Consider the following 25,170-nt stretch of genomic DNA (forward strand, 5'->3'; position numbering starts at 1 on the left):
CACAACCACTCTATCTAAGCCTTTCACAATTCTGTATGTTTCAATGAGGTTCCCCCTCATTCTTCTAAACCCCAGCGAGTACAAGCCCAGTGCCGACAAACGCTCGTCACAGGTTAAACTACTCATTCCTGGGATCATTCTTGTAAACCTCTTCTGGACTCTCTCCAGAGCCAGCACATCCTCCTTCAGATATGGTGCCCAAAATTGCTCACGATATTCCAAATGCGGACTTACCAACCCCTTATAGAGCCTCACCATTACATCCCTGTTTTTGACCTCAGAATACAGCAATGATTGCAGCAGCCAAAGCATTGAATTAAATGTTTTTATTCATCTAAGTGGAGAAGCAGTATTTGCAAAGGCATTGGCTGACTTGTGTATTCCTAACAGGAATAATTACCCACCTGTCCACTCCAACAGAAATACTGCCAACAGCTGTCAGATATGTTGGCAGATGTTCATAAGTTCATGGTTCATAAATCATAGGTGCAGAAGTAGGCCATGCAGCCCATCGAGTCTACTTTGCAATTCAATCATAGCTGATCTATCTCTCCCTCTCAACCCCATTCTCCTACCTTCTCCCCATAACCCAGCACCCTTACTAATCAAGAATCTGTCAATCTCCGCCATAAAAATGCCCAATGTCTTGGCCTCCACAGCCGTCTGTGGCAATGAATTTCACATATTCACCACCCTTTGACTAAAGAAATTCCTCCTCATCTCCTTTCTAAAGGTGCGTCCTTTTATTCTGAGGATATGCCCTCTGGTCCTAGACTCCCCGACTAGTGAAAATGCAAGTTAGTGAACAGGCATATCCTCAGAATAAAAGGGCGCACCTTTAGAAAAGAGATGAGGAGGAATTTCTTTAGTCAGAGCCAGTTATGGAGGGCACTGTAGATGGGTTGGTTATTACGTTTGCATATTACACCAAGATTGCTGGGATCGCAGACTACGAGGATGACTGTCAAAATATACAGCGGTATATAGATCAGCTACAGAAATGAGCCGTGAAATGGTAGATGGTGTTTAATCCAAGCAAGTGTGAGATGTTGCACTTTGGGAGGTCGAATGTAAAGGAAAGATGTACAATTAAATTTGAATTTAGTTTTGTTAAGATTAGAGATAAAACGTAGAAACAGGCCCTCTGGCCCACTGTGTCCGCGCCGACCAGCGATCCCAATATACTAGCACTATCCTACACACACTAAGGACAATTTACAATTTTACCAAGTCAATTTACCTACAAACCCGTAAGCCTCCTTGAAGAAGCTCAACATTCCATCTGAGTCATGGAACGCTCTGGCCCTGTGCATCCTCAGGTAGGACAAGAAGAAACTTTCAAGATGGGATTGGGAACAAAATAATAAGTGCTGGAGTAATTCAGCAGGTCAGGCAGCATTTCTGGAGAACATGAATAAGTGATGTTTCGGGTGGGGACCATCCTTGAGAACCTTGTGGCCTTGCACCAGCAGTACACATATAAGCAGCCCATATGCTGCCCTATATAAGCACCTTCCCATCCCATTGTAGCAGTCGCCTACCCAAAATGTCCTCATCAGACACCTGGGAACCATAGAGTGGTAAGGCCTGACATCAATGGTGAGCAAGTTATTGGAGTGGATTCCGATGGATAAGATGTACTTTCTTTTGGATAGATGGGGCTTGATTGGGGAGAGTCAGCATGGTTTTGTGTGTGGGAGATTGAATTTTGAGTTTTAGTTTTAGTTCAGAGGTACAGCATGGAAACAGATCCTTTGTCCCACCGAGCCCATGCTGACCATCCAACACCTATTCACACCAATTCTATGTTATGCTGCAAGCTCTTTTCTGTTTCCTAGCACGTTTAAGCAGGGCCACAGCACGAGGGATGATTGGAATTGAAGGAGCCCAGGTTTATCACCTTACAGAAGCCAGGTAGCGGTTGAGTAAATAATGGCTGCAAAACGCCAGGTGAAAGAGCAGTTCTATACACTGTGGCAAAGGGAATCTTCCTCTAGTGCCATGCTGTAATGGGCCTGGGGTTGGAAGGGCTTACGGGATGCACGTGGCCAGAGAAAACCAAGTGTATGATTGAGATTGTAGGGGAATTCAGGCCACACAGGTAGAAAATTACAGACTATAACAATTAAGGAATGCAGAGAAATGAAATCAGAAATGAAGGGAGTAGAGACAGTGGCTGTCATTATTGAAGATTTGGAGCATGACCACACAAAGTTGCTTCGGCAAGGTGTCAGTGATCGGCATAATCTGCTCAGTCCAGTCTGAAAATTGCAGTGACAGGTCTTTTAAGAGTACTGAATTCCCTTGGGATCACATTCGGCACAAGAATTGTGGGCCGAAGGACCTGTTCCTGTGCTGTACTGTTCTATGTTCAGTGTGTATCTTTAAGGCCATGTTACGATTCTATATTTTGAAGAACTTTGAAACTTGAAGGATGCAAGATGGCGCTGGAAACGTAGTGACTCTTATGTATTGCCTTAGTGTAATCTATTCTGTTTACATTCTAATACTTAAGTATGACCATGCTTGTCATAGTCATACAGTTTGGAAACAGGCACTTTGGCCCAACTTGCCCACACTGACCAACATGCTCCATCTACACTAGACCCACCTGACTACATTTGGCCCATAGCCCTCTAAACCTATCCTATCCATGTACTGTTAGTTAAATTTTAACTGAAGTACAAACAAAAAAATGAATTTCACTGTACCAAGGTAAATGTGAAAATAAAGTACCATTGAACCATTGGTGTGAATTATTTCACATGAGTATCTTTTTTCCCGTAGTAACAGCTTCTCATGAAATAGTGCTGAAATTTGTTATTTTAGATGAAGGAGCCTAAATGGGCCAAATGTCTTTCCTCATTTATCATGTGGTGAACTGCTTTGATTGTACGAGAGAGATGTAACCACTGCTTCAATGTTTACACTCTACCAGTCTAACGCTAACATGTGCTTGTTGCACATCTGAAGCTGCGCTTAATCTGCCCTCTACTGATTAATTGCATCTATTTAATTAACCGACACAGAATATTAAGCAAAACACAAAGTGCTGGAGGAACTCAGCAGGTCAGGCAGCAGCTGTGGAGGGAATGGACCGATGGCGTTTTGGGTCAGAACTGTTATACAGATTGCTCCTGAAGAGTCTGAAGAAGGCTCCGAACCCCAAATGTCATTCCCTCCGCAGATGCTGCCTGACTTGCTGAATTTCCCCAAACTTTGTGTTTTGCTCAAGATTCCAGCATCTGCAGTTCTTTATGTCTCCAACACGGAAGATTACTTGTCCTCACAGCCGGTTGGCATCACTATCAAAGCGTTCATATTTTCCCAGTCAGGTGCTCCTTTCCAGGTTACCATCTACTTGTTTGCTTACTTTTATATTGCAGGCTTGCTCCATTAATCTCCTGGCATTTTCCTCGGCCCTGTAGCGTTTTGGCAGCTGGACACGGAAGAACTTTAATGCCCCTTCAAAGTCGGCCTGCAGCAAGTCCTCCTTCGAGGTCTGTGAAGGCAAAGGTGGGAGAGAGCTGTAACGTGGATGTGGGATGCATGAGGCAGATAATGGACATCTCACTGCATACGTGGATACTCATACTCATACTCATACACTGCATACTCATCTCACTGTAACGTGGATGTGGGATGCATGAGGCAGATAATGGACATCTCACTGCTCATTGTAACATGGTAACACAGCTTCCTTTAACTCTGCTCATTGAAAAGGAGGAAGCAGCACTGCCAGAGATGGAAGTTTACCCTTCTCTATGTCACCAATGATCCCACCAAGCTGCCCTGAGGCAGCCACTGCCATAAGGACCTTCCGCAGTTAAACAATGCAAAAGCTAAATGTGTTAATGCTTTCAACTCATTCCATTGCCTCACCACCCCCTAGATCTGTAACCTCCTCCAGCATATAGAGCTAGATAGCTGGAGCAGGATTGGAATGGCTGATAAGGGGTCAGAACTTACAGAAGGGGTTTATTCACAAAATGCTAGAGTAACTCAGCAGGTCAGGCAGCATCTCAGGAGAGAAGGAATGGGCGACGTTTCGGGTCGAGACCCTCCTTCATCCTTCTTTCCTGAGATACTGCCTGACCTGCTGAGTTACTCTAGCATTTTGTGAATAAATACCTTCGATTTGTACCAGCATCTGCAGTTATTTTCTTATACTTAAGGGGTTAATAGCTGCACATATCAAGAGGCTGTGGCCTGATTCTGCTGTACACATTCGTAAACCAAAAGGAAAAAAGAAAGATCTCAATGAAGAGATGAGACAAAGCTTCATTAAGTAGGTGGTTCAAGGAGGAGGTGAAGACATGGAAGATGGTAACTGTGGCACTGCGGCGCAGTGGTAGAGTTGCTCCCCCAGGAGACCAATCCTAACCTTGGGTACTGTCTGCGACGAGTTTACATGTTTTCCCTGTGACCGTGTGGGTTTCCTACCACATCCCAAAGACGTACAGGTTTGTAGGTTAATGGCTCGCAGGGAAAAAAATGTTCCAAATGTTTCAGGAGTGGATAAGGAAGTGGAATAACATGGAACTAGTGTGAACTGGTGATCAATGGCCAGCATGGACTCAGTGGGCCAAAGGCCTCTTTCCACGTTGTATCTCTGAACTAAAATGCAGAATCTAGGGCATAGGCAGTTGAAGAGAGGCAACAGATGACAGGCTAACGTACATGAGGTCTAAATCACTTGTGAGATGAGGACTGTGGCTAGTGGAGGGTGGCAACAACAACACAGAAACATTAACATACAAATACACATCAAATAGAATTTATTTGAGGAGCTCCAATTTCTAGGCCATGGTTTACCCCTTAACTTTCATAATTAAATTAGATTATCTGGTTGTTATTTCACTCTTGTGGGATCTTGCTCCATACAAATTGGCTCACACACAATAGGAGTGGATGAAGGGATTAAAAGTACCATTAGCAAATTTGCAGATGATACAAAGCTGGGTGGCAGTGTGAACTGTGTGGAAGATGCTATGAGGTTGCAGGGTGACTTGGACAGGTTGTGCGAGTGGGCGGATGCATGTCAGATGCAGTTTAATGTGGATAAGTGTGAGGTTATCCACTTTGGTGGTAAGAATAAGAAGGCAGAGTATTATCTGAATGGTGTCAAGTTAGGAAAAGGGAACATACAACAAGATCTGGGTGTCCTAGTGCATCAGTCACTAAAAGGAAGCATGCAGGTACAGCAGGCAGTGAAGAAAGCCAATGGAATGTTGGCCTTCATAACAAGAGGAGTGGAGTATAGGAGCAAAGAGGTCCTTCTGCAGTTGTACAGGGCCCTAGTGAGACCGCACCTGGAGTACTGTGTGCAGTTTTGGTCTCCAAATTTGAGGAAGGATATTCTTGCTATTGAGGGCATGCAGCGTAGGTTTACTAGGTTAATTCCCGGAATGGCAGGACTGTCATATGTTGAAAGACTGGAGCGACTGAGCTTGTATACACTGGAATTTAGAAGGATGAGAGGGGATCTTATTGAAACATATAAGATTATTAAGGGATTGGACACGCTAGAGGCAGGAAACATGTTCCCAATGTTGGGGGAGTCCAGAATAAGGGGCCACAGTTTAAGAATAAGGGGTAGGCCATTTAGAACGGAGATGAGGAAAAACTTTTTCAGTCAGAGAGTTGTGAATCTGTGGAATTCTCTGCCTCAGAAGGCAGTGGAGGCCAATTCTCTGAATGCATTCAAGAGAGAGCTAGGTAGAGCTCTTAAGGATAGCGGAGTCAGTGGGTATGGGGAGAAGGCAGGAACGGGGTACTGATTGAGAATGATCAGCCATGATCACATTGAATGGTGGTGCTGGCTCGAAGGGCCCAATGGCCTCCTCCTGCACCTATTGTCTATTGTCTATTGAGTGAGTACTCTTCTCAAATCAGGTTACCATTAATGAATGAATGAATGAATGAATACTTTATTGTCACATGTGACAAGTCACAGTGAAATTCTTTGCTTACATACCCAAGGTATGCAAATAGTCGTCCATAAAGGGCATTTACAATGTTACAAAGTACCCCCGCACCAAATCCCCCTTTGTTCTACCCCCCCTCCCCCTCCTCACGGTGGTCGCCCCACGCCGGGTCCTCCTTTGTTCCTTCCTAGCATCATTAGATGGCAGGACAGAAACCAAGCAGGGGCATTTTCTCAGAAGCCGACAGCAGGATTAGTATTAGTGGAATTTGGTGCGTGTGACCATGTCAAAGGTTGCAATAAGGAGATAGATGACAGAGCACTCCAGAAAAGATGGGTATGGATTTGGAAAATACATGCCAGGGTATTGGAGAGAAGCGGGAGTTTGGAATTGGGATGATAGTTTTAGATAGGTCTGAGGAGCAGCACAATGATACGAACAATAAAGGAAGAGGGGGAAGTGTCAATACGACGGGGCCCGGAAGGGAAGTTGGCTGCTCAGGTTTTTTAACAGAATGTGACTGAGAAAGCAACAATCAGACCTCATAGACAAGATTTACTCTGAGAGGCATGAGGTTCAGTTAAGAATCAGAGCAAGAGAATGTGGGAGGTACAAGTGAATGCTACCTAGACAATGGCAAATGTCCAGATGGTTTGGGTTGGAGGTGCGGGTGGGAGGGCAGATGGAGATGTTTGTGTGCAGAGAAAAATGACAATTTTCCTTGTATCTTGGAGTTATAAACAGGTTTGGAAGTGCATGATTTGATCCAACACTTAAAATCTAAATTGGTCGCATCCCAGAAGCATCCAAAGGTGCAGTTTGACACATTCTACACTCCAGCCCTGATCCAATGTAAATTCTTAACGTGGTGTAATATCAAAACTCATCTTAATTGCTTTGATTTAATTTAAGTGTTGATTAAAGTTCAACAATGAACCCCTTAACTGACTAGCTCTGACAATTTATTCCAGACTGGCCGTATTTGAGAAATTTGATTTACATAGCTTTTTGCACAAACTTTGCATGCTCCAAAGTCTTGGCAGCTGATTTGTGAAGTGTGCTGTTTGTTGTCTGTGAGCCAATTTGTAGGGAAAAAGATCCCAGAACAGTGAAATGTCAACCAGATTATCTGATTTAATGATGAAAGTTGAGGAATAAATCATGGCCCAGCAATTCGAATTTCTCATAGGAGCACCATTTGATCCCATAATTTCACATCTCATCTGAAAGTTAGCATCTCCAACATTGCTGCACTCATTCCCCACAGAACTGGAGAGTCAGCTTAGAGTGTGTGCTCTGGAATTTTCAATGGGACTTCAACTCATGGCCTCTTGGCTTGAGGCAAGAGTGCTAATCACTGAACCACCACAGATTCCTCAATTATTCCCAGATGTGACAGTATGATACAATTAACCCTGAGTTGCTGCCTTACAGCGAATGCAGCGCCGGTGACTCAGGTTCGATCCTGACTACGGGCGCCGTCTGTACGGAGTTTGTACGTTCTCCCCGTGACCTGCGTGGGTTTTCTCCGAGATCTTCGGTTTCCTCCCACACTCCAAAGACGTACAGGTATGTAGGTTAATTGACTGGGTAAATGTAAAAAATTGTCCCTAGTGTGTGTAGGATAGTGTTAATGTGCGGGGATCGCTGGGCGGCGCGGACTCGGTGGGCCGAAGGGCCTGTTTCCGCGCTGTATCTCTAAATCTAAATCTACAAGGTGACATAAATTATTCTTTAATACACATTTTGTGATCAATCAGTTGAGGTTTTTGATTGATCATGTACATAAAGGTACATTAAGACCGGGGGTCCTTCAAGTGTGGCCTTTGCCCACTGTGCTTTAGTGACAGTAGTCCAGCATCACTCAACATCTGGTTCTGGACCTTGGAACACATCAGTCCACACTGTGGGCAGCTCATTTAACCAGCAGGTTTCAGGCTGACCAGAGGCTGCCCTTCACAAGTTGATAATCTACTGGCGGCATTTGCTGTTTGTCTCAATGTTTTGCTGGAAACAGGTGTAGAGTTTAGAGTCTTGTCTGCTGCTCGACAAGGAGCACTGAATCCTCTTCAGATCTCCTTAGCAAACGCACACTCAAGGAAATGGACGGCACTTTAACCCCCATCACAGTCTGCTCTGAGGCAGTGTGGGACTGAGACTCCATCTGGGCATGTAGGACGTGTTGGGCTTCTCGTGATGCATTCTGCTGCATGATGTAAATGCACCAGCCTGCAAAATGTTTCTCCATTCTCCTGCAAACCCTCAAGGACATTCTGTACAGACCACTGATTTTGGTGAAAAGGGCATTTTTGCAAAAACCTCTGCACCAGCAACAACCTGGTCCAAGGAAGCATTCCAGGGCACCACGGCCGACACGTCCAATACAACACAGGAGGCAAATGAAATCTCAGCAATCTCAGCAAATCCAATGTTTACACCTCAGGGTTCCCCACAGCTACACACACAAAGGCTGACATTGGGATTATTCAAATTACCAAACAACCGGCTGCTGTCACTCAGTGACAGAGTTCAGCCCAACCCTGCCTGAGAAAGAGCCGCACTTGGTGACAGCAGTGCATGAGGTGTCAGCACGTGCCCTGCCACTGCCAACACAATGCCTGACACCTGTACCACACCCTGCCAGTGCCAACACAATGCCTGACACCTGTACCACACCCTGCCAGTGCCAACACCATGCCTGACACCTGTACCACACACTGCCAGTGCCAACACCATGCCTGGTGACTGTACCACACCCTGCCAGTGCCAACACCATGCCTGACACCTGTACCCCACCCTGCCAGTGCCAACACCATGCCTGACACCTGTACCCCACCCTGCCAGTGCCAACACCATGCCCAGTGACTGTACCACACCCTGCCAGTGCCAACACCATGCCTGGTGACTGTACCCACCCTGCCAGTGCCAACACCATGCCTGGTGACTGTACCACACACTGCCAGTGCCAACACCATGCCTGACACCTGTACCACACCCTGCCAGTGCCAACACCATGCCCAGTGACTGTACCACACCCTGCCAGTGCCAACACCATGCCCAGTGACTGTACCACACACTGCCAGTGCCAACACCATGCCTGACACCTGTACCACACCCTGCCAGTGACAACACCATGCCTGGTGACTATACAACACCCTACTAAGGGGTTGAGAATGCCAACCCTCTCTGGGTGGCCACAGGAGACTATCACCACAACACTCACAGAGGCGACCACCTTCACATTCTCAGAGGCTACCACCATGACACTCTCAGAGAGTGCCACCACAACACTCAACGAGAGAGTACTTCCCAATGTCAGAGAACGTGGCACACTTGGTAAAAGTAAGGCACGCAGTGTGAGCACATGCCCCGGCAGAGACAACACAATGCCTGGTGACTGTACCACAACCTGTACCATAGTGACAGTGGCCGGACCTCACCCTGTCACGGTGGGGGTCAGAGAGGCCCGTGTGTGTGGAGTGATTTTGACTGGTGTTACCCCTGTTTCGTCGGATTTGCCCAAGGGTCCCAAGTCCCGGGACCTTCACCGGCAGCCGGTCCCACACAACATGGGCCACCTCTCCAAGATACCCGTGATGTGCGGAAACACTTTCTGTAGGGAGTGCTCTTGTGCCTTCTACACTTCCTTGCCCTCATCTTCTGTCTGACATGTGTGGTGGTCTGTTTCATCATCTGACCGCAAGGAGGGTCCCCATTGGAAATCTCACTACATGGGAGTCCCTCCTCTTTGTATCGGGGACCTGAGGTGGATAGTGTTGCACAGAACAGTGCCATGTGATATATTTTTACGTCGGTTCAAGGACCCAGCAGCCACCTGTCCCTACTGCGGCCTGGAAGAGTAAGTGTACCACGCTCCTGTGTCGGGGTTGGTAAGGGGTTTGATCCTGGGCCTGGCCAAGATGGCCATTCACGGGTCCAGGCGGTGGGCAGTTGAAGGTCCTACCCGTCGACTGCCTGTCCCTTTTGCGGACTTAAGACTGTCCAAGTGTGTCCTTGGAGAAGGGGCACGCAGTGCACATGGGGACGATGGAGACCCTCCGTGAACAGTGGTCGCTGCGAGGCGGGGGTTCTAGTGAGTCGTGGATACGGCTGACAATGTTGTAATTTGATGGTCGTTGTTTGCAAACTGCACAAATAGCAAATTTGATCCATGTATTACTTTGTATATTGTGAATATGGAATAAAAGCTCCTGTTAAGGGAAAGATATCCCTGCCAGTCACAATACCTCATCACAGGATGATTGTACCACACCCTGACAATGACAACACCTTGCCTAGTGACTGTACCACACCCTGACAGTGGCAGCACCTTGGCAGATGACTGTACCACACCCTGACAGTGGCAGCACATTGCCTTGTGACTGTACCACACCCTGACAGTGGCAGCACATTGCCTTGTGACTGTACCACACCCTGACAGTGGCAGCACCTTGGCAGATGACTGTACCACACCCTGACAGTGACAACACCTTGCCGAGTGACTGTACCACACCCTGACAGTGGCAGCACCTTGCCTAGTGACTGTACCACACCCTGACAATGACAACACCTTGGCAGATGACTGTAACATACCCGGACAGTGACAACACCACGGCAGGTGACTGTATCATAGCCGGTGACAGTACCACACCCTGACTGTGACAGCACGTTGCCTGGTGACAGTACCACACCCTGCCAGTACAACACCATGCCTGACACCTGTACCACACCGTGCCAGTGCCAACACCATGCCTGGTGACTGTACCACACCCTGACTGTGACAGCACGTTGCCTGGTGACTGTACCACACCCTTCTCACAGGAGCAGCCTCCTCCTTCTGGTCACTGAGAGACAGAATTTGTGCCCTCATTAAAGCCAGTGGTGAAAAGGCAGCCTTCAATTGCCTTGGTTGCCCCTCCTCAGGGGAGTTCATTCATTTATGTATGAACTATCGCAAGCTTTCTTTGCACATTCCCACCCACAGAAACTTCCACCTTTTGGGAATCGGTTGAAGCAACATTCCACCGGAGCATTTAGGTACACTGGACCAAGATGTCATCAGCTCCCGCTACACAGGCAAACGTACAGTCAAACAAGTGGTGCCGGTTTTGAAACAGCTCCTTACATTTAAAGCAGCCCAGCAGGGGAGTGGGGAAGCTGCCAGCATCCCTCCTGCTCTGCCGTGGGCTGGAGCCTAGAGAGCCGGCCGGCCTTTAATGTTCGAGGGCCGCCCACACTCAGCCATCGACAGCTCAAAGATTCCCGGTGAACGTCATTAATTACATGCCCCCGGCCTGTTCCACCTGCCGTCTCCCGCTCCTCCCCCAGCCCTCAGCCTCAATCTCTCAGGGAAAAGATGCTCACCGGCAACAGCCGAGGTACGAACAACCGATGGCCCATGCCCAGCAACTCCAGCAGTCGGCAGGCATACTCGTTCACCATCTTGTGGCCATCGTCCTGTGCTTCCTGAGCTTTGGAACAGGGGCTCTGCACGGCCGACAGGGAAGGGGCGGGACAGGGAAGCCCCTCGTCTGACAGGAGGAAGCAAGACGGATCCAGCTTGCTGGTTCAGGAGACAGAGGGCAGGAGAAAGCAGGGCGGTTAGCCTGGCTCTTAGGACTGACTGCCTGCCGAGCACGGGCTTGCCGGCATTGTACGGTCCTCGGAAAGGCGGTGGCACGTCCGAGACTGCCTGCAATCCACGGCGAGCAGCACAGGCAGAGTTGCTCCTGATAATGTAGTCGGTGAGCTCATCGCCCTGGCTGCAAACGTGACGGCTGCTGTTCTCAGCACTGATGTGAATGTGTAATGAGGAAGCCAGTCAACCAGCACGCATGGGAGCTGCCTGCCAATGGGGGTGGGAGGAGGGGGGGGGGGGGGGGCTGTGCCAGACACCTCAGCTACCATCTGGCTCGGTCCTCTGACATGCTGCCCCCACCCCACCCCTCCCCTCCCCTCCCCTCCACTGCAGACAGCTGCCTGTGTTGCGCAGCCTTAGCAGGCAGCAAGACACACACTGTTCAGTGGTCCAGCCCCCTTCTGCTCCGTGCTCTCCTTAATCTTTGTTCTCTTACAAAAGTGACAATTTGATTCAGATTTAGCCCACACGACTTGAGTGGCGGCTGTTGTTTAAAGTTTATTTATCATTACGACATGCATCTTTGTTTAAAAACGGCCATCCCCTCAGTGAGTAGTCAGCTCTCAGCGTCTCGGATCAGGTAATGTGTCCCGGATATGTCGCCAACAGGGCTCTCAGGCATCACTGTGTTACGCTGCATTCCCATTCTTTCACTTGCTCTGCAGTTTTACTCCTAACACTGTCCCTATCAACCATCACATTGCCACGGATGGCACTGAGCCTGACACCATGGGTCAGCAAGTTCAATAAACCACATCCAGAAAGACATGGCGTCCATACCATGCCCATGTTTTTCTGGATGTGGGCTTCACCGTCGAGGCTAGCATTTACTGCCCATCCCAAATTGCCCTTGAAGAGGAGAGGGTGTGCTGTATTCTTGAACCAAAACAATCCTTCTGGGGAAGGTGCTCCCAGGACAAGGTGGGGGGGGAGAGAATCCAGGACTTAGGACCAAAGGTGATGAAGAACCAATAGTGGGAGAAGGCTCATGGTTTTGGGAGGTGCTGTTGGAGTAGCCTGGGCGAATAACTGCAGTCAATAGACAATAGACAATAGGTGCAGGAGGAGGCCGTTCGGCCCTTCGAGCCAGCACCGCCATTCAATGTAATCATGGCTGATCATCCACAATCAGCACCCCATTCCTGCCCTCTCCCGATACCCCCTGATTCCGCTATCATTAAGAGCTCTATCTAACTCTCTCTTGAAAGCATTCCGAGAATTGGCCTCCACTGCCTTCTGAGGCAGAGAATTCCACAGATTTACAACTCTCTGAGTGAAAAGGATTTTCCTCATTTACGTTCTAAATGGCCTACCCATTATTCTTAAACTGTGGCCCCTTATTCTCGACTCCCCGAACAATGGGAACATGTTTCCCGCCTCTAGCGCGTCCAATCATTTAATAATCTTATATGTTTCAATAAGATCCCCTCTCATCCTTCTAAATTCCAGTGTATACAAGCCCAGTCGCTCCAGTCTTTCAACATATTACAGTCCCGCCATTCCGTGAATTAACCTAGTGAACCTACGCTTCACTCCCTCAATAGCAAGAATGTCCTTCCTCAAATTTGGAGACCAAAACTGCACACAGTACTCCAGGTGCGGTCTCACTAGGGCCCTGTACAACTGCAGAAGGACCTCTTTGCTCCTATACTCAACTCCTCTTGTCATGAAGGCCAACATGCCATTAGCTTTCTTCACTGCCTGCTGTACCTGCATGCTTACCTTCAGTGACTGATGAACAAGGACACCCAGATCTCTTTGTACTTCCCCTTTTCCTAATTTGACACCATTCAGATAATAATCTATCTTCCTGTTCTTACCACCAAAGTGGATAACCTCACATTTATCCACATTAAGCTGCATCTGCCATGCATCTGCCCACTCACACAACCTGTCCAAGTCACCCTGCAACCTCATAGCATCCTCCTCACAGTTCACACTGCTACCCAGCTTTGTGTCATCTGCAAATTTGCTAATGTTACTTTTAATCCCTTCATCTAAGTCATTAATGTATATTGTAAATAGCCGCGGTCCCAGCACCGAGCCTTGCGGTACCCCACTTGTCAATGCCCGCCATTCTGAAAGGGACCCGTTAATCCCTACTCTTTGTTTCCTGTCTGCCAACCAATTTTCTATCCATGTCAGTACCCTACCCCCAATACCATGTGCTCTAATTTTGCCCACTAATCTCCTATGTGGGACCATTTTGTAGATGGAGCTCAGTGCAGTCACCGCGCATTAGTGGTGCTGCCAATGAATGTGTGGGGTGGTGGATGGAGTGACATGGAGGCAACATAGTCAAGGCTTGGGAGAGATTGGACCTTTTTTTCTTTGCAGCTTAGAAGGATGACCTTACTGAGGTGTACAAGATCAAGAAGGGCTGGATAAAGTGAAAAACGCTGAGTCTCCCAGGGTAGAGGATTCCAACACACTGACATGGTCTCCTGCATGTTCATTCATAGTATTGATCATTTGAGAAGAACAAGGGCATATGCAATTTAATCATGTTAAGTACGGGGTGATATGTTTTGGGAAGACGAATAAGGGTAGGACATACAAAATGATGGTCAGGTCCTTGGGTATTTTGAGGAAACGAGAGACCTCAGAAACACACAAGAATGCAGATGCTGGGATCTGGAGCAAACAATCTGCTAGAGGAACTAAGCGGGTTAGGCAACATCTGTGGAGGGTGAGGAATGGTTGACCTTTTGGGTGTGAGTTGAAAGCCATTTCAACTTGCCTCTCCATTCCTACACCAGTCTGTCTGTCCTTGGCTTCCTCCACTGCCAGGGTGATGCCAAACGCAAACTAGAAGCACAGCATTGCGTATTCCGCTGGGTAGTTAGAACCCAACAGCAAGAACATTGAATTTAGCAATTTCAGGTAACCCACTGTGTTCATTTCCTGGTCCTTTTGTACACACCATTTTTTCCGACCTCGCTCCTCCCGCCTCTCCACTCCAGCCCCTTATCCAGTTTCTTTCTTTTTCCCCCCAACTGATTCCATCTGTCCATCAACCCTCCTCAGCTGGATCCACCTATCACTTGCCAAATCTTGCCTCACCCCTCCCTCTCACCTCCCTATACTGGCTACCCCACTTCTACATCACAGTCCTGTTGCAGTGTCTCGAACCAAAATGTTGACTGTCCATTTCTTTTCACAGATGCTGCCTGACAGGCTAGGTTCCTCCAGCAACTTGAATGTTGCAACAGAGGGAGCTCACAATACAAGCTCAAGGATCCCTTTAGCTGGACAGCATAGATAGAAAATGTAGTAAAGAAGGTGCATGGGGTACTTGCCTTTGATAGAGAACATAAGAGCAGGAAGGTTAGCAAACATCCTACTAAAACATTGATTAGGACCACTGAGTGTAATTCTGTCTGTTACACTACAGGAAGGACTTGATTCCGCTTGAGAGGCTGCAGAGGGGATTCACCGGGATGTTGCATGGGATGGGGTGTTTCATTTATAAGGTGAGAACGGAAGATTGAGTTTGATGCGATTGTTTGGAGTTGCATTAGAGAATTCATGGGACAAATACATGTCTGATCCCACTGTTCAAGAAATGAAGGAGAGAGAAGTTGGGAATGACAGGCCAGATAGTCTAATCTCAGGTGATGGAAAGTGCTGGAATTCCTGATGGAAACAACGTTAGGGAATTGGGAAAAACATGCAGTTGGCAGATTTTGATGAAAAGGAAATCATGTTTAGCACATTAAGAGTCGTGGAGAGTTACAGCACAGAAGCAGGCCCTTCACCCCACCAGGTCTGGCCATCAAACTCTCATTTACAATAATCCTACACATGCCATTTTTAATTCTCACCACATTCCCATCAATTTCCCCTGGATTCTACCATTTATCCCAAACCAAGGGACCATTGATGACAGCTAATTGACGCACATCTTTGGGATATGTGAGAACTAGGGAATTCAAAGGGGCCTATACAGTCACAGGGGAAACATGCAATCTTTATTAGAGTTTCTTGAGAATTATATGTAGGTGAAAGGGAGTCAAAGCACGTAGGCCTTAGGATTTCTAACAGGCATATGATGCAATCACTGCACAAGATAAGGGTTGAGAGCCAAGTATTACAGAAAGCAAGAGGTAGGATTAATGTGCAGTTTTTAAAAAGAAACCCATACCCAGTGAATCAATGATGCAGCCTCATCATACATTAACATACATGACTAATCTGAGGGAACTGAGAACAATCACATTTCCTGATGATACAATGCAGGTGGAAAAGCGAGTGGCAAAGACAACACAATCTGTCTTCTTTTATTTGCAGACACCGAGTGCAATAAAGGCAGATGGAGCATCTAATGAAGGAAAATGTGAAGTTATCCACTTTGGTAAGAATAGAAAAGCGGAGTGTTACTTACAATGTGTGAAATTGTTAACATTGGTGTCATCTTGCAAGAAATAAAGTTAGCATGCAGTTACAGCAAGTAATGAAGGAGGCAAGTGGAATCAGACATTTATTACAAGTAGAATGGAGTGTAAGAGCAAAGAAGTCTTAACCTCATCTTCAACCTCTCATTACTGAGGCCTGAGGTTCCCAGCCACCACTCACAGTGGTGCAGCCACTGCCTCACAGCTCCAGTGACCGAGCTTCGATCCTTGCCTCGGTGCTGTCTATGAGGAGTTTGCAGATTCTTCCTGTGTCTGCGTGGGTTTCGCTCATATGCTCCAGTTTCCTCCCACATCTCAAAGACATGCAAACTGACAGATTCATTGGAAAATGTTAAGTGCCCCTGGTGAAGGTGAGCAGTAGAATTGATGTGATGAGAATTGCTTGCAGGGAAAATTAGTGGGAGAATGGGATTGCTCCGAGAGTGGGCTTGGATTTAAAGGGTCAAATAGCCTCTTTCGATGTGGTAAAGAAATGTGGACATTTTACTGGGACCTTGCAAGGCATTCGGTAAATGATACACACTGGAGCCATGGTAAAGAAATGAAGGGAGGATGCAATGTATAAAGTGCAAAACAGGTTTTTTTTCAAGTGACTGTCTGGTTGGGAAGGTGCTGAACGTGAGTCTGATTGGAACTACATTCATCCAGGCAAGCGGACAGAACTTCATCACAGACGCGTATGGTGTCCTATAGGCTTCAAGTCACTCACTGCAGGACTTGGCCTCTGACCTGCTCATGGAACCACAATGCTACTTTGATTATGTTTCAAATCGATTTTTTAATTCAATTATGAAATGTGCGTGTTGCTGACAAGGCCGACATTTATTGCATGCCAGGCTTAGTCCTGCCCCTCCTTTCTTCTGGTTTTCTCTCACCCACCCCACACTGCAATCAGTATGAAGAAGGGTCCCATCTGGAAAAAGAGGGTATTCATCGAAATACCAAATCTCCTTAATCTTTTAGGAAAGTAGAGGCATTGATGGGCTTTCTTTATGATTTTTTTAGATTTAGATTTAGAGATACAGCACAGAAAAAGGCCCTTCGGCCCACCGGGTCCGCGCTGCCCAGCGATCCCCGCACACACTAACACTATCCTACACCCACTAAGGACAATTTTTTACATTTGCTCAGCCAATTAACCTACATACCTGTACGTCTTTGGAGTGTGGGAGGAAACCGAAGATCTCGGAGAAAACCCACGCAGGTCACGGGGAGAACGTACAAACTCCGTACAGACGGCGCCCGTAGTCAGGATCGAACCTGAGTCTCCGGCGCTGCATTCGCTGTAAGGCAGCAACTCTACCGCTGCGCCACCATGCCGCCCATCGATTCCATCGATGTGTTGTCCCAGGACAGATCTTCAGAGAAATGCACGCCCAAGAACTTGAAGTTGGTGACACCGTCCATCACTGAAGACAGGTTTGTGGATCCTTGGCCTCCCTCTTCTAAAGTCATCAATAAGTTCCTTGGTCTTACCGACGTTGAGAGCAAGGTTGTTGTTCTGGTACCATTCAATCCGGCTACAGTCGTCGGTATCCCGTTCGTGTCTCCTGGTGCCCCATTAACAACATTCTCAGAGGTCTCCGGTCAACCTATCGGAGATATTCTCTCTATCTTACCTATCCCTTCCCATCCATCTCTGCAACTACAAACCAACTTGTTTTCTCTCTACCACTTCTGGCGAAAGGTGTTTGACACGTGATGTTAACTTTATTTCACCCTTCACATATGCTGCCTGACTGGCTAAGTGTTTCCAGCAGTATTTTTCGTTATTATTTCAGATTTGCAGTTTTTTTTCATTTAAAAATATGCACTCATTAATAGGACAGTTGGCTGCTATAAATTGCTTCAAAGGTAGCTGGGTGGTGGGAGATATCATGAGTTAATGGGCATCCGATAGAGAACAGGTTGCTGGGAATGAAGCAGGGGGATGGGATTGATGGAAATGTCACAAAAGTTAGCGAAACACAAAGGGATGAATGATCTCTTTCAATATCATATGAATTCTGAAATATTGCAGCAACCAATAGATATTCTGCGGCAAAATATTTCTTATTTGTCAATTCCATTGAACACAATTCAGTGTAGAATGAATAACTCAACATTTGCCCGAACGAACACAACTGCAACAGTTCGACCCTATCTGTGACAGAGCGTAAGCAGCCTTTCATGTCAACCAGCAGTGCATTGTGGCAGCGATGTCTATTATCAACAGGAAGCACTACAGCAAATCACAAAGTCCATGCAAGCAATGATTTCGATTTTTAGATTTAGAGATACAGCGCAGAAACAGGGCCTTCGGCCCACCGGGTCCGCGCCGCCCAGCGACCCCCGCACACTAACACTATCCTACACCCACTAGGGACAATTTTTACATTTGCCCAGCCAATTAACCTACATACCTGTACGTCTTTGGAGTGTGGGAGGAAATCGAAGATCTCGGAGAAAACCCGCGCAGGTCACGGCGAGAACATACAAACTCCGTACAGACGGCGCCCGTAGTCAGGATCAAACCTGAGTCTCCGGCGCTGCATTCGCTGATTTATGCCAATGGTTCTTCTTCCAGGTTACTGTGTTACAGCTTTGGAAATATGTGCCACCAAGTCTGAATGAATGCCTTTAAGCATCATATGTACAGGAACAGGGGTAGAAGATTGTGTACATAGAGGGCTGCAGAGCAAGTCTGATTGAATGACATGAACAGATTTCCAAAGAAACCATACTTTTGCAGATGATACTAAGCTGGGGGGTAGTGTGAATTGTGAGGAAGGTGCAATAAGGCTGCAGGGTGACTTGGACAGGTTGTGTGAGTGGGCGGATACATGGCAGATGCAGTTTAATGTAGATAAGTGTGAGGTTATTCACTTTGGAAGTAAGAATAGAAAGGCAGATTATTATCTGAATGGTATCAAGTTAGGAGGAGGGGGAGTTCAACGAGATCTGGGTGTCCTAGTGCATCAGTCAATGAAAGGAAGCATGCAGGTACAGCAGGCAGTGAAGAAAGCCAATGGAATGTTGGCCTTCGTAACAAGAGGAGTTGAGTATAGGAGCAAAGAAGTCCTTTTACAGTTGTACCGGGCCCTGGTGAGACCGCACCTGGAGTACTGTGTGCAGTTTTGGTCTCCAAATTTGAGGAAGGATATTATTGCTATGGAGGGCGTGCAGCGTAGGTTCACTAGGTTAATTCCCGGAATGGCAGGACTGTCGTATGTTGAAAGGCTGGAGCGATTGGGCTTGTATACACTGGAATTTAGAAGGATGAGGGGGGATCTTATTGAAATGTATAAGATAATTAGGGGATTGGACACATTAGAGGCAGGAAACATGTTCCCAATGTTGGGGGAGTCCAGAACAAGGGGCCACAGTTTAAGAATAAGGGGTAGGCCATTTAGAACGGAGATGAGGAAGAACTTTTTCAGTCAGAGAGTGGTGAAGGTGTGGAATTTTCTGCCTCAGAAGGCAGTGGAGGCCAGTTCGTTGGATGCTTTCAAGAGAGAGCTGGATAGAGCTCTTAAGGATAGCGGAGTGAGGGGGTATGGGGAGAAGGCAGGAACGGGGTACTGATTGAGAGTGATCAGCCATGATCGCATTAAATGGCGGTGCTGGCTCGAAGGGCTGAATGGCCTACTCCTGCACCTATTGCCTATTGTCTATTGTCTATTGTCATACCACATGGTGTAAACAGAGCACTTACAAGGTTATTTAGGAATGGCCAGGAACAAACTGATCCAGCCACTCATCCCAGAAAAGTTCTTATCAAAGAGGCGATTGCTCAGTCGCGGGTTGAGTACAGTTAATCAAAGAGAGGCAATAGCAGGATGAGTTCAATTCATTACATGTGTGTGATAAAGTGTCCAATTGATCTACAAGATTTATTAGATGCACCACCTCAGAGAGTAATAAAACAATTCTGGGTATCTAATATTACAACAGGATATAATCGACTGGGAAAGTGGGCCATGGAATGGCAAATGGAGTTTAACTTGGACAAGTGTGAAGTGTTGCATTTTAGTGAGTTAAACCAGGACATAAGCAGTAAATGGCAGTGCCCTGCATGGAGTGATCTTATGTGGTACAAAGGCTTTCAAATGTTGATTTAAACAGATCAATCTGATTCCACCTCTGGAAATGTCTGTTCCAGTTTAGTGGATGAAAGCTGTTGGAATAGACAAGGAAACAAATCTTGAAAGAGTAGTCAGTATTTGTTTCTATGTTCCCATCTTACCTTTAGTAGAGCCAGGGCCACATTGAAAATGACGCTCAGTCCCTGAAAAAAACAGAAAAGGGAAGCCATGTTAGAACTCAAACATAACCTTGGTTGCTTTAACTAACACACACCACACCACAGTGGAGAGAGTTTAGGACAATGCCTCGCCCGATCAAAAGCCCCCTGCTTTCACACCAATGTTGTCCTTCAGTTTCCCAGTTCCCCACCTCCGACAGTCATCTCTTTGTGGCCTTGTCTTTCCACATCTCAGTTCCTCTATTCCTCCAATTCTGGCTGACTGAACTTCTGACACTTCACCTCTTCATTTTAGGCACCTTAGACCTATACCTGAAATTTCCCTCCTGCCTTTCTCTCTACCTGTTAAGATTTTCCTCAAAATCTGACTGATCATCGCCCTTTGGCACATTGTCCATGTTTGGTAATCGGCACCTTGGTGCAGCACCACAGAAGGTTTCACAACAGCAAACGTACAGTATATAGGAGCAACGTAAACATTTTGCCAGGGCTGGCAATAGTCCCAGTCGCTCTCTGAAAGTGGCTCTCTTAGTGTCCCTGGCCCTTTGGACTGACTGCACTTCACACTCTTCAGCTTCCACTTTGACATGTAGAGGTTGACTGACTTAACAGAGGTCAATAAAATCTTGAGGAGTACAGATAGGGTGATTAGCCAGACTCTTTTCCCCATGGTAGGGGAGTCAAAGACTCGAGGGTTTGTGAGATGGGAAAGACGTAAAAAAGCACACAAAGGGTGGTGAGCATGTGGAATGAGCTAGCAGAGGAAATGAAAGACACAGGTATGATTACCACATTTAATAGACACTTGTACAGGAACATGCATGGGAAAGGTTTGGAGGGATATGGGCCAGACACAGGCAAGTGGGACTACCTCAATTAGGCAACTTTATCAATACAGATGAGTTGGGCCAAAGAGCCGGTTTCTATGCGTTTCAGTTTAATGACTGAGTGACTGAGGGCATGCAGCGTAGGTTTACTAGGTTAATTCACGGAATGGCAGGACTGTCATATGTTTAAAGACTGGAGCGACTAGGCTTGTATACACTGGAATTTAGAAGGATGAGAGGGGATCTTATCGAAACGTATAAGATTATTAAGGAGTTGGACACGTCAGAGGTAGGAAACATGTTCCCAATGTTGGGGAGTCCAGAACAAGGGGCCACAGTTTAAGAATAATAGGTTGGCCACTTAGAACTGAGATGAGGAAAAACTTTTTCAGTCAGAGAGTTGTGAATCTGTGGAATTCTCTGCCTCAGAAGGCAGTGGAGGCCAATTCTCTGAATGCATTCAAGAGAGAGCTAGATAGAGCTCTTAAGGATAGCGGAGTCAGGGGGTATGGGGAGAAGGCAGGAACGGGGTACTGATTGAGAATGATCAGCCATGATCATATTGAATGGCGGTGCTGGCTCGAAGGGCCGAATGGCCTACTCCTGCACCTATTGTCGATTGTCTCTGGTCTATTGACTCAGTATCTGTCAGAGTTTGGTTGCAACATGCCTACGAAATCTGCTTTTGGTTCTGCTTTGCCCATATTAACAACACCCATTCACCTTTTTTGAAACATTTCAGGATCTCGAAATTGCTGCCTCGGCCAGCAATTATTGCCCATCAGATATTAGTAGAAAGCCCCTGAAATCTTTCTGGAGAATTCGCTCGCACATTGCTATTAGTTCAGTTTAGAGATACAGTGCTGAAATTGGCCCTTTGGCCCACTGTGTCCACACTGACCAGCAAACCCCGCACACAAACACTAGGGACAATTTACAATTTTACCAAAGCTAATTAACCTACAAACCTGTACGTCTTTGGAGTATGGGTGAAAACCCACGCAGGTCATGGGGAGAACGTACAAACTCCGTACTGACAGCACCCACAGTCAGGATTGAACTCTGGTCTCTGATGCTATAAGGCAGCAACTCTACTGCTGCACGACTATTCTATTGGGGAGGAGAGTTCCGGGATTTAGATCTAGCTACGATGAAGGACCAGTGATATATTTTCAAGTCAGGGGAACCTGTACGTGCTGATGTTTCCATGTGTCTGCTGCTCTTCTTCTCCTTAGGGGTCAAGGCTGAAAATTTGGGAGGTGGTTTCGGGAGTATCTGGGCAAATAAGTGCAATGCATTTCGTAGACACTAACACTGCAGTCACTCTGTACACAGGCTGTATTGTTAACTTTACTGTGGACTTTAGAGACACAGCATGGAAACAGGCCTTTCGGCACATCGAGTCCACGCCGACCAGCGATCACCCACATACACTAGCACTATCGTTCACACTAGGGACATTTAAAAATCTACAGAAGCCAAGTAACTTACAAACCTGTATGTCTTTGAGAGGTCAGTTCAAGAGTCTGATAACAACGGGGAAGAAGCTATTCCTGAATCTGGTGGTGTGTGCTTTCAAGCTTTCGTGCTGAGCAGGCAGTAACTTTATTTATTTTAAAAAGGTTGCAATGTTAGCAGAACACTAAAGTGAATTAGAGCAAATCTACTCGCATCATAACCACAAAAGATGAGTTTTGCAATTAATTTTAATATATAGGAAGTTAGTTGTGGGAATTAAAGCTGGTTGTTATTCAGTGCCAGAGAGTGCTGTTGGAGAATGCAGTAATGATCTGCAACAATGGCCAAATTATCATTGTTAGTCAATCTTTGTGTGTCTAATTTGCATACAAAAAGTATCAAACTTTTAAGAAACGCTTGCAACTGTTACGAAACCTGACAATGATCAACAAATTTCAAGATAATAATGCAAATTCATTGTACCTCAACCGGTTTAATAATTGTAGATGGGCTATTGCATGCTAGCCAATCGTAGTGCTTGTTAGTAGTAGTCCCGCCTAATATGTGCTTTATAATATTAAGAACTCGCCTATGTCAGGCAGTAGATGTAGCAGCTCGGAGCTGTAATGTACTGCAGGTCCTATGATGTAAGTGCTTCAATAAAATGATGCGTTGTATCTTAGCGTGGACTTAAGCACTTTATTACATGGTGTCAGAAGTGGGATCTTGGTCTCTTACCGCACGAGGGCCAGACGGGTTTGTAGGCCACCCGTTAGATACTTATTAAAGAACTAGGTTTTGTAGGAAAATAACTGCAGATGCTGGTATAAATCGAAGGTAGTGAGGCCCACTGCAAATTGGAGGAACAGCACCTCATATTTCGCTTGGGCAGCTTACAGCCCAGCGGTATGAACATTGACTTCTCTAACTTTAGATAGCTCATCTGTCCCTCTCTTCCCCTTCCCAGTTCTCCCACTATCTTCCTGTCCCCATCTATATCCTTTCTTTGTCCCGCCCCCCCTGACATCAGTCTGAAGAAGGGTCTCGACACGAAACGAGATGCTACCTGACCCGCTGAGTTACTCCAGCATTTTGTGATACCAAAGAACTAGGTTTTCTCAGTGGCTGACTTCTTTATCACCTTGCAACATAATGTGATATCCTAAAATTAAAATTTTTGCTGTTAGGTAATTTTTATATAAATTGTGACTTTTTCTGTGATCTAAAGTGGCTGTGAGTTCATTGTTGTTTTTGTGGCATTATAAAACAACAATAGAATACTGATAGGTGTGCACTGCAAAAGGAAAATGCTTCGTCTTGACATGGAAGGGTAGAAAGCCAGAGGTGAAGTCAGGGGGCAGAGTCAGAGTCATACAGCACAGAAACACACCCTTCAACCCAATTCGCCCATGCCGGCTAAAATGCCTTATCTAAGCAAGTCTCATTTGGCCAGGTTTGACCCATATCCCTCTTAACCTTTCCTCTCTGTGCACCTGACACCCTTTTGTCTCCTTTCTGTCTCTAGTCTTTGTCACTTACTCCACCTATCTGCCAATCTAACCCCTTGTCTGTATCCACCTATCGCGTGCCAAGCTCTTTTGCTGCTTTCTTCCCCCAGACTATAATCAGTCTAAATCAGACATGTCCAAAGGTCGCGGCCCGAGGTCAGATTTTATACGGCCTGCAGCTTCCGTCTTAAAATTGATTATTTATGGCCCGCCAGCACAGTCTAACAGAATGAAGGTAGGGGGAGGGGGAGGGGAGAGGGCGACTACACCTCCCGGCGGTCAGCGCTACCCGACCTCCCCCCCCCCGCCCCGAGCGGGAGAGGCGAGGGCGACTACACTTCCTGGTGGCGGGGTTCAGGGCGTGCGGGGGACGGGGACGGGCGGGAGAGCAGCAGCTGAGCTCTCCTCACCCCGCACACTCATTGGCAGGCGTTCCCGTCAGTCGGGCGGGTACCGCACCCCCCCCCCCCCGAGCGGGAGAGGCGACGGCGACTATACCTCCCGGCGGTCAGCGCTGCCCGATCTGCGGATTGTCAGACGCAAGGTCCGGGGGGGGGGGGGGGGGGAGCGCATTAGTTAAAGGTTCGGGGGGTGGGGGGCCATTGGCCCTCGGGTATTTTCACATTATCAAATCTGGCCCTCTTTGAAAAAGGTTTGGACACCACTGGTCTAAATGGTCCTGACTCAAAATGTTGCTATGTATTCCCTCCACTGATGCTGCCTGACTCGCTGAGTTCCTCTTGCACTTTGTGTTTTACTCAATTAAAAGAGGACACACCTGATCATTATCTCAGTGTAGTTTGGTGAAGGTTGCTGTCAACATATTGGCTGCTGCGTTTCTTACTTTCACACACATTTTATTGTATTCCATTCCTGCAAGGTGCTGTGTGATGTTGGGAGATTGTGAACGGTGTGTGCCAAATGCCTGGCTCGTTCATTGGCGATCATGCAGGACTGTGCCACTGTCGATCTCCCACAGGTATTCCCCAGTGAATGCCTAGAGAATACGGCCACCAGGAATTTATCGATGTAAAAAAAGATACATGCAGCCTCACAAATCATTGAACAATCACATCCTGCCTGTCTGCAGAAAGTAACTAAACAATAAGAATATTCAGCCACCAGCCACCTCGTCACTCAAAGTTGCTCTCTTT

General features: G+C 46.8%; 1 protein-coding gene across 5 annotated transcripts in view; it reads right to left on the minus strand.

Annotated features, from left to right (window-relative positions):
* Nucleotides 1–25,170, minus strand: part of rabgap1l (RAB GTPase activating protein 1-like) — a 252,872-nt gene that overhangs the window by 54,449 nt on the left and 173,253 nt on the right. For 3 of the 5 annotated variants that reach the window (XM_078407465.1, XM_078407464.1, XM_078407466.1), the window contains exons 18-19: nucleotides 20,206–20,247; nucleotides 3,374–3,502 (exon numbers count right to left, since the gene is read on the minus strand). In XM_078407465.1, the coding sequence (XP_078263591.1) occupies nucleotides 3,374–3,502; nucleotides 20,206–20,247 (171 nt within the window). Of the gene's footprint in view, nucleotides 1–3,373; nucleotides 3,503–11,291; nucleotides 11,784–20,205; nucleotides 20,248–25,170 lie in introns of those variants that run through there. The other 2 variants (XM_078407467.1, XM_078407470.1) reach the window with 2 other exon arrangements.

Source organism: Rhinoraja longicauda, chromosome 11, assembly GCF_053455715.1.
Source record: "Rhinoraja longicauda isolate Sanriku21f chromosome 11, sRhiLon1.1, whole genome shotgun sequence".
Lineage (NCBI taxonomy): Eukaryota > Metazoa > Chordata > Chondrichthyes > Rajiformes > Arhynchobatidae > Rhinoraja > Rhinoraja longicauda.